The sequence below is a fragment of the Zingiber officinale genome, chromosome 5B (genome assembly GCF_018446385.1).
Source record: "Zingiber officinale cultivar Zhangliang chromosome 5B, Zo_v1.1, whole genome shotgun sequence".
NCBI classification, from domain to species: Eukaryota; Viridiplantae; Streptophyta; class Magnoliopsida; order Zingiberales; family Zingiberaceae; genus Zingiber; species Zingiber officinale.
In genome coordinates, this window is record NC_055995.1 from 88,301,623 (window position 1) to 88,316,647 (window position 15,025).

Below are 15,025 nucleotides of genomic sequence, written 5' to 3' on the forward strand. Positions count from 1 at the left end.
TCTCCATAATTGTATGATATTGTCCACTTTGGACGTAAGCACTTATGATTTTATTTTTGAACTCTTACCAAAAGACCTCATACCAATGAAGATATCTTCATCCTTTTAAATCCATGATATTTTCTATATTTTTCCAATGTAGGACTTTGATTGTATTCCCAGCAATTCTCTCTTCAACGAAGGATAGATGCTTACTGGAAGAGCTGCAGCAAGTCAAGAGTGATCAAATACTTGCGGGGAGACCCGGAACATGTCAAGAGTGACTGGATGCTTGCGGGAAGGTCCAAAGTAAGATCATGAGTAACCGAATGTGTGTGAGATGGCCTGAAATAAGTCAAGGGAGACTCATTATCGATATAACTGATAGCATATTTATGTGATATGAGTCATCCGTTACAAGCGCTTCCCAATTTACCCTACTGACTGATAGAAAATTTTTACGGGACTAAACCATCCTCTTAAATTAATAGACATAAAATGAATACTTGTCAACTAAAAAAAAATACCTGCACAATTGATTAGAAAAAGGAAAGCAAGAATGAGATAGGAGACATTGCTTGCCAATTGACAAATTTAGTGTCTCTGATTAATCAGAATACAAGAATTCACTAAAAGATTTAAGTACAATCTGATCCACCAAATAACATTTGAGGACACAATGTTTGTTTAGCAACTTTTAGATCTTATTTCTTTCCACATCAGAGTTTCTCTCATAAATCTGAAAAAAAAAATAGTAATAATCTGCTAATAGATGAATTTGTGTTCCTATTTAGTGACAGAAACACAACATTTGACAGATAGCGAACGAGAAAAACACAATAAAGAAACTACGCTCCTAAAGACGATGTATTTTATCAGCGACAATGAGAATTTATTTAACTTTGCCTAGTAGACCTCAACGTGCCATTGTTTGTTCTTCTTCAGCTGGGAGAGCTTGGCATCCCAGCTCTCTCCCCTCTGCTCGGCAACTCTCTTTAGAGTATCTTGAATCCCAGGCATCATTCCTTTCAAGCCACAGAAGTAGATGTGTGCGCCTTCGTCTAAAAGCTTGAAGATTTCATCACTATATTCCTCGATCTTGTCTTGAACATACATCTTTCCGCCGCTCTTGTTCTTCTGCTCCCTGCTGAGTGCTTTGTCATATCTAACAAAATTCAAGTACCAATGATTAAGGAGCCATAAAGAATTCAAAAATGATATGATTCAAAGGATAGTCTAGCTACCTGAAGTTATCGGGGTAGTTTTTTAGATAGTTGTTGAACTCGTCATCATAGAGAAGGCTGTCTGTGTTCGCAACCCCTAAGAAAAGCCATGAGAGACCGCCAAACTTATATGAGGAAGTCACATCCTCCATGAACATGCGGCGAAGGTATCCACGGAATGGAGCAATTCCAGTCCCGGTGGCAATCATGATATGAGTTGCATTTGGGTTATCTTCTGGCAGCAGCATGATTTTACCAGAGGGACCTGCAATTTGTTCACAAAAAAATGTTGAATGAGGAGAAAGGATAGAAAGAATCCTGCATTGACTCATCCTGAAAACTTAACCAGGTTAAACTACCATACTACACAACTCGGCTAGTATAGATCCCAATGGAAATAATCTACTAGGAGTGACAAGTTCAATGTAGATCCTATAGTTTTCGACATGAAACTGGTGAGCTTTCTGCCAATCTTGTGTTTGCAGAATTATTCTCCAACGTTTACACGAAGTTGCACATGTCGAAGTTAAGTAAGATGTATAGAAGCACGCAATCACATCATACCTGTTAGCTGAATCTTGTCACCTGGCTTTGAGTCACAGAGAAAATTGCTGCAGACACCCTTCTTTGAAGGGTCCTCCTTTCCAGTCTCAGGATCATAATAGACAGCACGTCTGACACATAAACTGGCTGTCTTTCCATCAAATGAGTCACCATATCTAGTTGATGCAATTGAGTAGAGACGGACATTGTTGGGATTCCCTGGCTTCTTTGGGTTCTCACCCTAAAGAGATGAATAGACCAAATAAGAGAACTAGATAACAGTGAACAGCTACAGAAGTTCAAGAGCTTTATGCCTATAAAGGAAAAAAGCATAATTTAGTTAAACAAGCTGGTTGGCTAAAATCCTAGCAATGGAGCACTATGGTGATACCTCCCAAAGTTGTTGTTAATTTTCTGTTTTGTTTACTATCCGAAGGAGGGATCCAAAAAAAATCAAATCCATGAATATGAATCACTACATCAAGAGGTATCTTGTGTCTTAGATGATGGGTCAAATATTCACCGAACAATTATATTTGAAATCAACAACATAGTTAATGAATGCTTAACAATGGGAAAATCAAGCAGAAAGAGAGAAACAGAAGAAAATAGTGAGGAAGACAAATATCTATTGTGAATTGAATTTTACTTTCAGGTCTTTAGAAAATAAACCCTAAAAATAGAAGGCATATTTATATACAGTCTCATGAATCTCAGTACCAAAAATAACACGTACAGGAGGAATAACACCATAGCTTTGACCTTCCCAATAAGGCACGTTGCCTCCATGATCAATCACAATATGGCATGTCTCGCCAGGTGCATTTGAACCCACCAGCCTCTCAACTGAGACAATTGTTGCTGTATATGGTTCCTTGGGCTTGTATAAATTAAGAGGCGGCTCTTTAGCATTATCAAGTTCCAAGGGCTGAACTGGAACTTTGTTTTTGGCAGTTTGTTGGACAGACATAGCTACAACTTTGCACTGATATTGCGTGGGTGTTTGTCGCCTTTTCAAGTTTACTGATGGTAATGGCATCCATAATTTATTGTCAAAGGAAAGCCTATTTTGAACCTGAATAGATAAAACAAGTCAGTTTAGTTGAAGAGGCAAAATCAGCTGAACTTCAAAATATAAGGTTAAATCATTAAATATCTAAGACGTCAGAGTTCCATGTTAAATTGGTATCACACCATGAGTTGAAAACAAATGGCAAAAAAAAAAGCAACCAAGTTTTCTAGGGTTTTTTTTGTAGCTGCGGGCTACGGCAGAACTTACTACTTATAAGAAGCAAAATGTACATTATTCAACTACCTGACATAGTAACAGGATTTGCATACATAAGATAGCAATCATCAATTGTGAAAGCAGATATAAAAAACGAAAAATATAAATTTAAGAATTATGTTGTAAACCGTCAAACATAGCAGCAGGATTTTGCATAGATATCCATAGCTAACGCTGAAAAGATCAAGGCACCAAATGTAGCTATGGGAATCATGTCACCAACTGTTAGCATTTCAGTAACAGAAACTGATCAAGATTATCTCGTTCCACTATAAATCCCTCAAAGTTACTTTTACCAGTACCATCTTCAGACTAAAACAGTCAGTTCAACTACCTATTGACTTTTTGTGTATTAGATGACTTGCACGAAGATGAGAAAGATTCAATTTATATCCTTGCAATTTTATAGCCAATTGCTCTCTACCCAACAAATGAATAGTTATTTCTTAGAAAATGTCAATTCAACTCTCTCTTGATGAAAAAAAATATAAGCTACTCGAAAGAAATTGAATCATACCAAGACACAAGTTACCTATTACTCGATATAAATAGAATCACAAAAGAATTCTCTTTATTTTAAGCTATGAATGACCAAGAAGCAGCAATTTGAATGTGGGTCATTCAAATTGGATGACTGAAAATTTTCAAGAAGCTAACCCACCATAATATTATCCTTAAAACATCTGCTAAGAGAATGATAAGACAGGAATGGGGCTTAGCAATCAATTGAACAAATAAAGATGAGAAGTGCCAGTTACCCAACTACAAGCAAGAAGCCCCCCTTTCAACAATACCCATAAAACTTGATGGAAAAGTGAAATACTAAAAATTTCCAATAAAGCTTCAATCATAGTCCAACCAACCAAACCCAATTCCTAGCAACCAATTAAAAGATAATGAGCCAGCCTTTTTCTCAACAAGGACTAAACCAAGTTACTATCTTGAAAAAATTGTCTCACGCCGTCCATATCACGTTTGAAAGGTAGATTCAGGTACTCTAGTTATCCAACTCAGCGACGGACAAAAAAAAACTAACAAACCAGTAAAAAGGGGAGAAAAAAACACTTAAGGAACATTAAACTCCATGGCATCGCGCTTCACCTTCAATCCGGTCTTCCTCAACGATGCATCTGGCATGATTGATGCAGAGACGGGTGCCTACCAAAGACTCAAACCATCAGGCAGTAAGCCAAATTCTCAGAATAGCATGTAAACAACACAGTAAACAACTTGAAGGAGATCAAAGCCTAAGATTCGAGGGATGAAAAAACAACACCACGGAGAAGATCGCATACCATAGATCCTAGAGCGTGCGCCATCATCACGAGATTTGTGGAGATCTCCGAAAGTTTTGGGAAGGAGAATGGGCGAGCAGGCGAGCAACCCTTACCCAGCGCTTTTAAAAACTCGGTGAAATGCACTGAGAATCATTTACGGAAACCCCCTCGTCTCTGAATAAATTACAAACTGATTCTTTGGTGCTGGCGAATTTTATGATTAAGCCGCCTATTTTTCGCTTTATAAAAAATCAGCTAATAATTAAATTTTCGATTCCTAAAAATAATAATAATAATCCTAATTACCTTCATTGACTATCTGATGACCATTGACTATCTGATGACCGATTCGACCCCACGAAAATTTTTCATCAATCATCAAAATAAATCGAAAAGCACACATGGTGATTAATCCAAAAGCTCAGTATCCTTTAATTACGCCCCCTATTTAGAAGAAAAAATCTTATAAATATATCATAGTTGGAGTTCCAACCGCGTATATCTTAGTAATAACTTGAATACCCTACCGCGATACCATATCAACAAAAATTTCGATTCCTTAGAAACTAGTCAAAGCAGCCTGTTATTACTGGATGTGTCGGCATTAAAATGACAAAAAAGAATAACTGGCTATTATGTAAAAGAACAAAGACGAGGGTGTCGATTTTGTAAAATCAAACCAAGCAGAGGCTTTCTGAAAATTTGACCTCCGTCATCAGCAGCGTGAGTCAACGGGCGTTGCCTGTTGACTTTTCCACTTTCCCCCCGCAAACTTTGAAACTGTTAACAGAATATTATAAAACAAGACCCACCCTGATTACTTGGAAGGAGAGGTAGGAGGCTGATGACTGAGGAGAGGAAGACAAAAAGTTTACCAAAAGAAACAAAGCGCAGCTCTAAAGAAAAGCACAAGCAAGCATTAGTAGAAGTGCAGAAAGTAAACGTAAATGCAACAAGAACAAAACCAATTCATGTGTGAAAAATTATTTATACAATATAACTTCTTGCGATACTTGCGTTGTTCATGTGCATTATTCTCGTGATGATATCGTATAGTCGAGGTCACGAGTTGCACATCAAAATAACATCTTGGTTCAAGCTAGCAGTAGCGGTGCAAAAATTCAACCAAAAGGTTCTAAAGGTTCGTTCGTAAACGATATCGCAACGAGGTACATACTACATACATCATGCTAAATTCAGATGAATAGTGTCAAACAAAAGTCGAAACTAGATCCCAACGTTCAACTTCGACCGTTCAAATTCTTCTCAATAATCTAGTGAACCCACTGATGGAGCCATGCCATTGCTTAGATAATCGCCGGATGTGCGGGATTGGATTCTCCTGTTAGGAGCTCCATTTAAGAGATCAACACCATCTTTGCCCATCTGCTGCACTTCTTGCGGCGATAGGATCTTTATGCATGATACGCTGTTCACGAACTCTCTGAAAGCAGAGAAGCTGCATGAAGTTAGAAACTATAACTTGCTTAAAGAACATGTCCTATTTGTAGAGAAGATGGGCTACTCATGTCGGTTCATGGGTTCTTAAATGTTTAAGAAAAATACAAAATAGTGATAAATTTGATCGGTAGCGAATTGTAAAACAGACAGGCCAGCAGCAGATATAGGTAAATGCAAATGGCACTGCAGGGTGCAGTTGCTCGATGTGAAATGCAGTCATTTCAAGATGCTAGTAGCACTTGCAGTCTTTTAAGGCGTAGAAATGAATTTGCATCCTGCGAATCGATTTGGATCACCAACCTTTTTGCGAGTATGCCATGTTACAAATGGTACTTGAAAAGTTTTTGCACACAACTGAATACTGTCACAGCGGATAATGACTTTGTTCCTTGATTTGTTCTGCTATTTACTATTGATGTTTCCAAAATATTCAGTTATGATTGACACAAAACCTATCTTTTGTGAGTACTATCATAAAAGGATGTTGTCACTTGAAATTTTAAGATACAATGAGCACAAAGAGGACTTACAGCCATGGGTCATCGCCTACGAGAAGAACATCATTTTCCCGGTCGACGAATACAAGCTGCCAGCCTGATCTTAGGGGGTCCTCCAATAGACCTTCTAGGCCAAATAGACGCCCGAGCTCCATGCGCAACTCGAGGTAACTGTTAAATTTGGTAATGTCCAATGACCTTCCGAAGGACCCTGATTTGTAAACCTGCCAGTGAAATATTACAATGTCAAAGAAATACCACAAGAAACTGGCAAGTTTTTTCCATGAAAATCTCATTCCAACGCAACAAGGTTGACATATACATACAATATAGAGATGCGAAAACAAGGTATGACAGCCAAAAGGAACATAATGGAGGACATCAATCATATTCATTATTGCAAGATGAAACGTCTAGATTGCAAGTGATGCGCCAAAAAATCTAAGCAAACTGGAGATTATTTACCTTGACAAAGGTTCCATTTTGTGGGTTGACACTTCCCACATTACTAGGAGTCTGAAAGAGTTCTGAATCCTCCACACAAGTCGAACCAGTCAGTGCTTGATGCAATGCAAAATCAGTTCCAGCGCTGCTCAGAAATGGCATCAATGCTGAAACAGTGTCGTTTGCCATGCCATTTTGAACTAACAGTGATGATGTTTCTATATTCATTCTGGAATTACCTCCACTTTCCTGGATGAGAGAGCAATCTCTTTCTGGAAATGGTGGTAAAGTAACGACATGCTGAGAGAGACTGATTTGTTGACTCAACTGTTTTGGTTGTGATTGCACAGATTGTATTGCAGAAGGAACAGATTCAACTGCATGTCGCTTGGACGACCATGCACCTGTATCAAGTACCGGGTTTGTTTTCCGCAAACTAAGAAGGCTTGATGATTCTTCAGGAGTAAATGGATCCATAACACCCTGCAGAGGGGAGATACTGGATCCCGATAAACTGTTAATATTGCTGTCAGGTAAGCTCTGCTGCTGGCAAAACGATGCCATTGTTTGCATGGGTGAAGTCTGAGGCTGATAATTGGTGAACTGGGGAACTGTTGGCATTACATTAGAAATTTGGAGGTTAGGCGACTGCAGCTTTTGTATCTGTTGTACTTGAGGTTTCTGCTCCTGCTGCTGCAGTGCTGATATCTGCCCATGTTCATCGTCATTGAATGAGCTTCCATGTTGTGACTGGTGCTGGATAAGCTGATACGGAGAATGGATTCTATGGGTTTCTTGATAATTATGGAGGGCTTGTTGAGGTTGAGATTGAGATTGAATTTGCTGCAAAATATGACTTGCTAAAGGAGGACCTGATGCGCCAGATAAGTTTTGGGCCTGCTGAAATGGCAAAACTGCTGACGTTGCCTGTTTGGAATAATCAGCTGCCCTCATCTCCTGTAGTGCTGCTGAAGCCATAGCCTGGTACATATCAGGCTGTACACCGAGCATGGATGGATTAAATCTTGGATGCATCCAAGCGGCCATCCCATTACAGAATCCCTGGAAATTCAAAGACTGGATTCCTCTGTCTCCATCTCGAAGCCACATAAGATCATCTCTCCCACCTAAACATATAGGTGACAGAAGTGAGATGGCAGTAACAAGGAGTTCATACCTGTTTAGTTAAGATTCAGCAAGCAAACATGATAAGTACCATGTAGTGAGGGCAAGTCAGAAGGCCAAGGGCGCTTGAGCCTAAGTGGAAAGGAAGATGGATACATTGGAAACGTTGTTAAAGGCTCGATCTCCCAAAGAGAGACTCTTGGCTGCCTCTCTCCAGAAGTTGACTCATCCCAGCCAACCTACAAGAAAAGCCAGATTCAGTTTAAAGAGGAAGTGGCAAATTAAGAACTTAGCGGTGGCATTCAAGAAACATTAATGGATTGCAACACTTTTACATGTTACTATAAAAGTCAGAAAACGGTTATCACATGGCAGGTTTTCAGAAGAGGAAAGTCAGAAAACTTCAGTATATATACCTTCACAGAGCGCCAATATGAATTTGGCCATCGGACAGGATCTAGATCACTTATCCCTGTGACAGTGCCCATATATCTAATAATAAAAGGACAAGGCAATTAGAAGCTACTGTGCATTAAAAAGCCTGTGACAAACTAATATAGATGCTTTTAATATAAATAGGGGAAAACAATACTCAATTGCACATCAGATAGCTAATGGATGTTCCAACAGCAAAAAGAAAAATGCAACTCAGGAATGAGAAAGGCTACAGTACTAACCTGCGCACACTAGACTCCTCAGTTTCAAATAGCATTCTAAAACGCATGCCGATGGAAACACGGGTGTGATATACTGCTTTGACATACTTATCTAGAGGGATGACAAACTCTGAAGGGCTTGCCCTGATAGCAAAGATTATGCTCAGAGTTATAGCTCCCACAACAATAAAATAGTTAAAGAGAGGTAAAATATTATAAATCCTACCTAGGGTTGTAGAATATGGTAAAGCGACTGTTTGTTGCAGCAGCATGAGCTGCTGCAGCAAGAAGACCAATATGCATGCTGTCACTTGATAATACAGACGATGGCATGACTGTTTGTGGTCGATTAGCACGCCGAATACCAATGAGCAACTGGTTGTTCTCATTCCTGGTAAAATATATGCAATAGAAAAGAGTGAGGATTTTGATTTGTGTATTAAGCTGGAAAGAAGCAACACATAGTACCATCATACCAGATAAAGAGTACTGAATCTCCAGCAACTAGTCTTTTGGCACTTACAAACACACTCCATCCAGTTGTTAGAAGGTGCCTCTTGGGTTGACCTGCACAACAGTGCTCTTAAGAAAGATCATCAGGTAAAATATGATCTTTTGGTCTGCAAAGAATCTGACCATGATCCTGTTTATCCTGAACAGACTATGAAGAACAGTGGCAAAAATTAAACAATATTATTTTCTAGCTGGCTGTGTAGATTTTGTGAAGAACTAATAATACATGATTGTGTGACATTTCTGCTCCATGGACTGCATGGAAATAAAGACCCCTTTTACAAAGACAGTATCAAGAAATGTGAAATATAAAGAGAAACAAGGCACTTTAAATTAGGAGAAAAAAAATGAAAATGATTTACATGACTTAGAATATGATTGAGTTTATAGGTTAGGATGAAACAATATTTACTTACAGCCTCAAACAAGCAATCTTAGATTACAATCTCATTACAAGGAATATTGAACAGGAAAACCAATTGGTACTAAACCAATTCCAACATAATCAATCCATCGCCAGCCAAATTCAATGAATGAAAAACCAATAACTATTGATTATTAATATCAATATCAATTGTTGCACAAATTTCATCTATCGTTGATGTTCATTGCTGATTCCATATGTTCCTTCACATACCATAAGAATAGCACAATCCCCTTTTATCCACACCATTAAACTTTTTTGGAGTATTAATTAGCATATTCTCTTGTTTATGTTAACAAATTAACGAGCACACCTACCTTCTTACTTGTTATCTTAAAGCTACCAATTGGAGGAGTTGCAAATTGATTTGAGTTTCACCCACATGGCATGCACAGTCATTGAAACAGAAAACACACCACAAACTTCACTGAAAAATAAGAAACTTACCACGAAATATGTGACGGAACTTCCATTCATTGTCATGAAGGTCCTTTGCAATCAACTCTTGCACAGGAGGCTGCAGGGAATAATCCTGTAGAAACAATGTAAAGAAAACTCAATTGCTTAGAAAATTTGTAGAGAATAAGCAGATTAATCAGGTTGGGATGAGACTTGAGGATAAAACCCACCAATGGTGGAAAGACTTTTTCGGCTGCCCGCCGAGGTACAGAGAAACCACCATGAGTGCTGGTGTCACTTGCAGTTAATGTTTTGCAGAAGTAGTTGGTTGGCTGTTTGCTTGGAGTACCCAGTTCAGCAGGAAGATAAGGATACTTTTGTTCTTCCTACAGCAAGGGGCATGTCAGCTTATATAGTAAAAGGAAAGGAAAGAAACATGAATGCCTTTGTGTCAAATGTAGTATAGAGATTGCAATTACAGCGCCTAATGGTTGTAGTGTCATCTGGGCATATACTTCATCAGTCTCAGCATCTGCCTGAAATGTTAATTGGAGGGTGTATTGTAAAATAGAAATTAATCATATTAGCTGTTTATCTCAAAATATTTATTTCCCATGGCGAACTTACATGCATTGTCACATTATGAAGCTGACAGATCAGTTGAGGAGGTAAGTTTGGGTAATTTGGGATATGAGCATCAATTTCCTTATTAGTAGAAGCAGAAACCTGCAAGGCCTATGAGCTGTCAAATCTTATAAACTAGCTAAATGGATAACCAAATTAAGTTGGGGACACAACTGTAATATCATCATAAAGAATGAGAATTCATAGACCAGATAAGTTGATGTATGGGATCCTACATTGACAAATAATTCTACTAAGTCTTTTTTTATAGAAATCCAGGTATCCAACTCTTCGAACCGACTAATCCTAGAGTTGACCGGCAGTCCCCATGAAAATTTCCTACCGGCCACAAAGTAAATCGGAAAGAGCTCATAGTGATCCATCCAAGAAACCAACATTCTTAGGTTTGTCGTTGTGGGAGGAAAATCCCTACAATGTGCCGCGACTATGATTCGAACTTTAGATGTCTGATTAACTGCTTAGAGGGCCAAACCGATGCACCATAACTCTGGGGGCAATAATTCTACCAAGTCATGATATTACTTATGATGCTATTACGATTGTAATTAATATTAATATGAATGTGTATAGTTAAGCTAGCTCCAAAAACTTACGACGAGATGAGGATGGGAACAAGCATGCATGGAGTTAACAAAAAGGATAAAAAAAAATATATTATCCATAGCTCCAAAAACTCCTAAAATGATAAAAAAAAAAACAAATTAATAGATTAAGATGATATGAACATAGTTAAAGGCAATCAATCAATTTAATAATAAAGATAATTGAATTGTTCAAAGTGGAAGGTGTAAAGGATATAAGAAAACCAAAAAAAATATTAACAATATTATAAAAATAATTTAATTAATTTGAAAACAAGTAATAATATAATCTTTCTTAGAGTTTATGGAAAAAAATGTGGAACTGCCACATCAACGACCCCCTAGAGCCGGTCCTACGGATATGAAGAGAGGTAAATACAGGTACACAGCTAAAAGCGCATGGCCGGGACGCTAACCCCAGATAATGACACCCCGATGATGTGCCCAACTCAAAACTTAGGTCAAATAAGGCTTGATGATGATGACAATTAAAGTGATCCACCATTGATCAAGGTATTGGAGTTGATTTGTTTTATACTGGATTCACTTTTACTAGAACAGTCCAACAGTAATGCAAATTAAGCTTGTGGAAGTTGGACCAAAATCATTAGGAGGAAAATATATATAATGTATAGTTGACATATATGTCCATGGAGCAAATCTTAAACATTTCTCTCTTTAGAATGAATGTATAAATAATTTTGACATATATGTTGATCTAGTAATTCTTAAATAAACCATACCCACCCCCTCCCCAGCACAGACACACAAAATATAAATACAAACGATGTTACATTCACTTCCACCCATGTCCAAGTCCCCATTTCCTGCTTGCAAATCACATCTATCCCCATGACAACTGTGCAACCCCTTCTACTACATCAAACTCTCCCTTATTGGAGTCCCCCGCTCAATTTTAGCAAAGGACGAAGACGACTAAAGGGAATCATTTGTGACTAGGACTTGCTTGATAAATATTGATTAAAAAGATAAGTATTGCATTCGTCTTCACGAAATATAATATGCTAAAGAATGAAGCTCACATGGCATTAGCTAGAATTATCATAACAAATTACTTCACCAAGATCAATACTGGGTCTAAGAGGTCATGCCAAGCGGTAATATTGCTCCAGCATGACCAAGCTCACCTACAGAACTTGTTTGATTGATTATTTCTCTCCCCTGCACCAAATACTTGTGGCAGAATTGGGAAGTGTAGAAGATACTGAATTCTAACAAGACTATATCATCAAGGTATGAATGTAATAAACTTACCTGCTCGCTATGTCCCTGGGGAAAATACACCACACGACTTCCAATAGCAGGTAAGCAAACCAGGGGTCCAGCACAAGCATGCCACAACTCTGAATTCAGATTCTTGTGCTCGCCTGTGATGTTGTATTAAATATCAAGTGCACTAGAAAATAGATGTATACACACAAGAGTAACATAAATTTTAAAAACATATATATTAATAAGTAATATTAAAAAATGAATCCTCTCAAAAGGATTTGATCGCTCTTAACCTTAGCATATGCAGCAACAATTCAATGTAAATATGTTAGTTAGCATATTTCACAAAATAGTCAATACAATTAGACATACCGAGCAAACAAAGACATTTTATCAAGGATATGCATTAGTTATTCTTCAACGTCCAAGCAACAAAACATGTTCCGAAATTAAATTATTATTTTGCAACATAAAACAATTCATATGCAAGAGAAAATTCAGGCCATTGGCAAAACTATATGCAAGAGAAATTAATTTTTTTACGTTATGGATTAGAGAAATACCCTGAACAAACACTGCAGAGTACGATATCATTACAGGCTCACTAGAATCAGTCATGCAAAATATATAAGACATTTTTAATGTTTGGGATACAATCAAAGTCCCACGTTAGCAAGACATGAAAAAGATCGTGAATTTAAAAGGATGTAAGATATCTTCATTTCCATGAAGCTTTTTGGGTAGAGCCCAAAAATAAAGTCATGAGGGTTTAGCCCAAAGTGGACAATATCATGTCATATGGGGTGACCTTGAACGAAATTGCGGGAGACTTGGAGCAGATAAAGAGTGATCGGATGCTCGTAAAAAAGCCCGGACCATACTGTTGAAGATACAATTAAAGTTCCACATTGAAAAGATATGGAGCATTATGTTTACATAGAGGAGTTAATTGATTAAATCATGCATAAAGTTTACCTTCTTGCGTTGGCTGAGGAAGCCCATCGGGTGTAAGCCTCATCCTGAATTTTTGGACAGACTGAATTCAAGATGAAACAATCCTGGAAGTTCAATCGCACCCTATGTTGCACAAACAACTGCAACGCTGCATATATGATTAACTTTGCTTCCGTGCGGCAAGTTTGTTCAGTAGAAAGAGTGGCATCAAATCCTCTACCAACGGGGAAAAAAGCCGGGGGCTCAAAAAGGAAATAGTACTGAAGATCCACTAGGTTACACTAAACTCCACTGGTATACAGCAAAGCCAGTTTCACTGCAAACCACGAGATACTCGCTTCAACACTCATCAGGTTCTGTAGCTTGCAAACTTCAAAAGCGTCCTCACACCTCAAAAATCCACAAAGTTTCAACTTAGAACCAACTAAGTAATACTGTGAGATATTGCTCCCACTGAGGCAAGTGTCTATTCCCAATGTCCAAGCTTTCAATTATGCAATTCGGCAAAACAAATCAAGCTACAAAGCTCCACAGTAGGAATCAATCTTTAGAACTTGAACCTCACACAAATTAGCTAAAGGTTGCACGAAAACCGACTCACTCGAACAAAACTAGCAAGGAGAAAATAAAGCACTACAGATCTCTCCTCGGGAACTTCTGCTGCCACTGGAAACCGCAAAAGATCCTTCGGTGAGTACTAAAAGCGAGTTCCAACCTTCAAAAGATCCCACCTTTCCTCCTCCCGTCGCTCCAAATCCCCATTCCGAACTCCATAAAGCAGCCGCTATCTCAAATATCAGATTCTGGAACTTGCAAAACCTAATCAACGAGCTCTCTTGTCCAAAAAACCCCGTTTCGGGTGTCGTAAGCTCCAGATCCCCTTCCCAAAACCCCAAACACGAGCATTTTCCAAGGCAATCCCGCAAAAGGCGTCGCCGATCACTCTTAAACTGCCCAAAAACCTGACCGCACGGAGGGAAAAAATTGGCGAGATGGGGAGGAGATGCAGAGAGCTCTTCTCAGTGGCTCACTGTCCGTCTCTTCTTCCATCTAATCACTCAGTAGAAGACCGCCATTATTTTTTTTCTCCTTTTTTCGAAGCTTTTTTATATCTTTTTCCGAGTTTTTATATGCGATGGTGATACTCTCGGAAACTTGGGGAAATTATTTTATTCTCCTTCCTTCGTTTTCATTCAAAACTCCTTTCATTTCGGACAATTGACGTAAACGACCCTTCTTTTCCAAAAGTTGAGATCCTATCTTTCACATGTGGACCGTAATAACCTTTCATCCCACTTTTTAAATTAAAAAATTAATTGTAAATATTTGTCGATAGATAAATTGTAGCACTTATCTATCATTCACTTTCCATATATAACAAAAATTATTAAAAAAAATACATTTCGCAAATGGCTCGGGGGCAATTACGTCAAATCATGATCCATTTTTTCTATCTTTTATCTCTTTCGTCGTACGAGGAATCGCCTCTTTCCAAAAGAGCCACCAACAACTATGAATTAATTAATAACGCACCCTTACTGCAAACCAACGTAATTTACCCAGACACATCTCTTCATCTCGTCCTTCCATCCAAGCTCCGCCCCTGATCCAACGGTTCATATTGTCTAGAGCTGGTGCGTCTTCTCGCCGTCCTCGCACACCGCTTTAAAAATTTACAGCGTCGCGTGGAAGTTTTATCCCAACGTCACGCCTCGCTGTTCGTACTACGGCCTATTCGATGACTGCGACGACCTACCCTGATGATGTCCTCGGCGAAGCGGGG

At 38.5% G+C, this 15,025-nt stretch overlaps 2 protein-coding genes across 3 annotated transcripts; both read right to left on the reverse strand.

Annotated features, from left to right (window-relative positions):
- Positions 1 to 557: 557 nt before the first annotated feature.
- On the reverse strand, positions 558 to 4,456 carry LOC121984867 (ferredoxin--NADP reductase, embryo isozyme, chloroplastic-like). Its single transcript, XM_042538020.1, has 6 exons — positions 4,329 to 4,456; positions 4,135 to 4,191; positions 2,482 to 2,820; positions 1,767 to 1,986; positions 1,224 to 1,467; positions 558 to 1,144 (listed from the first exon to the last, which is right to left on the reverse strand). The coding sequence occupies exons 1-6, from the start codon at positions 4,353 to 4,355 to the stop codon at positions 886 to 888; spliced, it is 1,146 nt and encodes a 381-aa protein (XP_042393954.1). The 5' UTR covers positions 4,356 to 4,456; the 3' UTR covers positions 558 to 885.
- An 826-nt stretch (positions 4,457 to 5,282) lies between these two features.
- On the reverse strand, positions 5,283 to 14,360 carry LOC121984868 (auxin response factor 17-like). Of its 2 annotated transcripts, none has more exons than XM_042538022.1 (14): positions 13,264 to 14,360; positions 12,331 to 12,443; positions 10,457 to 10,555; positions 10,309 to 10,365; positions 10,060 to 10,215; positions 9,878 to 9,962; positions 8,970 to 9,060; positions 8,720 to 8,884; positions 8,515 to 8,637; positions 8,254 to 8,329; positions 7,929 to 8,076; positions 6,734 to 7,839; positions 6,302 to 6,492; positions 5,283 to 5,754 (listed from the first exon to the last, which is right to left on the reverse strand). In XM_042538022.1, the coding sequence occupies exons 1-14, from the start codon at positions 13,304 to 13,306 to the stop codon at positions 5,577 to 5,579; spliced, it is 2,631 nt and encodes an 876-aa protein (XP_042393956.1). In that variant the 5' UTR covers positions 13,307 to 14,360; the 3' UTR covers positions 5,283 to 5,576. The 2 variants fall into 2 exon arrangements, with proteins under 2 accessions (XP_042393956.1, XP_042393955.1); XM_042538021.1 differs by having other exon boundaries at positions 8,970 to 9,075.
- Between the last annotated feature and the right edge of the window lie 665 nt (positions 14,361 to 15,025).

What these genes read in the sequence shown, in the direction of transcription:
- LOC121984867 (XM_042538020.1), bottom strand. Translation starts at nt 4,355, where the DNA reads ATGATGGCGCACGCTCTAGGATCTATG. An exon ending in CGCACGCTCTAGGATCTATG is followed by an intron (nt 4,192 to 4,328) that starts GTATGCGATCTT and finishes AGTCTTTGGTAG; the next exon opens with GCACCCGTCTCTGCATCAAT. An exon ending in TGACAAGATTCAGCTAACAG is followed by an intron (nt 1,468 to 1,766) that starts GTATGATGTGAT and finishes AACAAATTGCAG; the next exon opens with GTCCCTCTGGTAAAATCATG.
- LOC121984868 (XM_042538021.1), bottom strand. Translation starts at nt 13,306, where the DNA reads ATGAGGCTTACACCCGATGGGCTTCCTCAGCCAACGCAAGAAG. An exon ending in TTCATAATGTGACAATGCAT is followed by an intron (nt 10,366 to 10,456) that starts GTAAGTTCGCCA and finishes TTAACATTTCAG; the next exon opens with GCAGATGCTGAGACTGATGA. An exon ending in GTTCCGTCACATATTTCGTG is followed by an intron (nt 9,076 to 9,877) that starts GTAAGTTTCTTA and finishes ATCTTTCTTAAG; the next exon opens with AGCACTGTTGTGCAGGTCAA.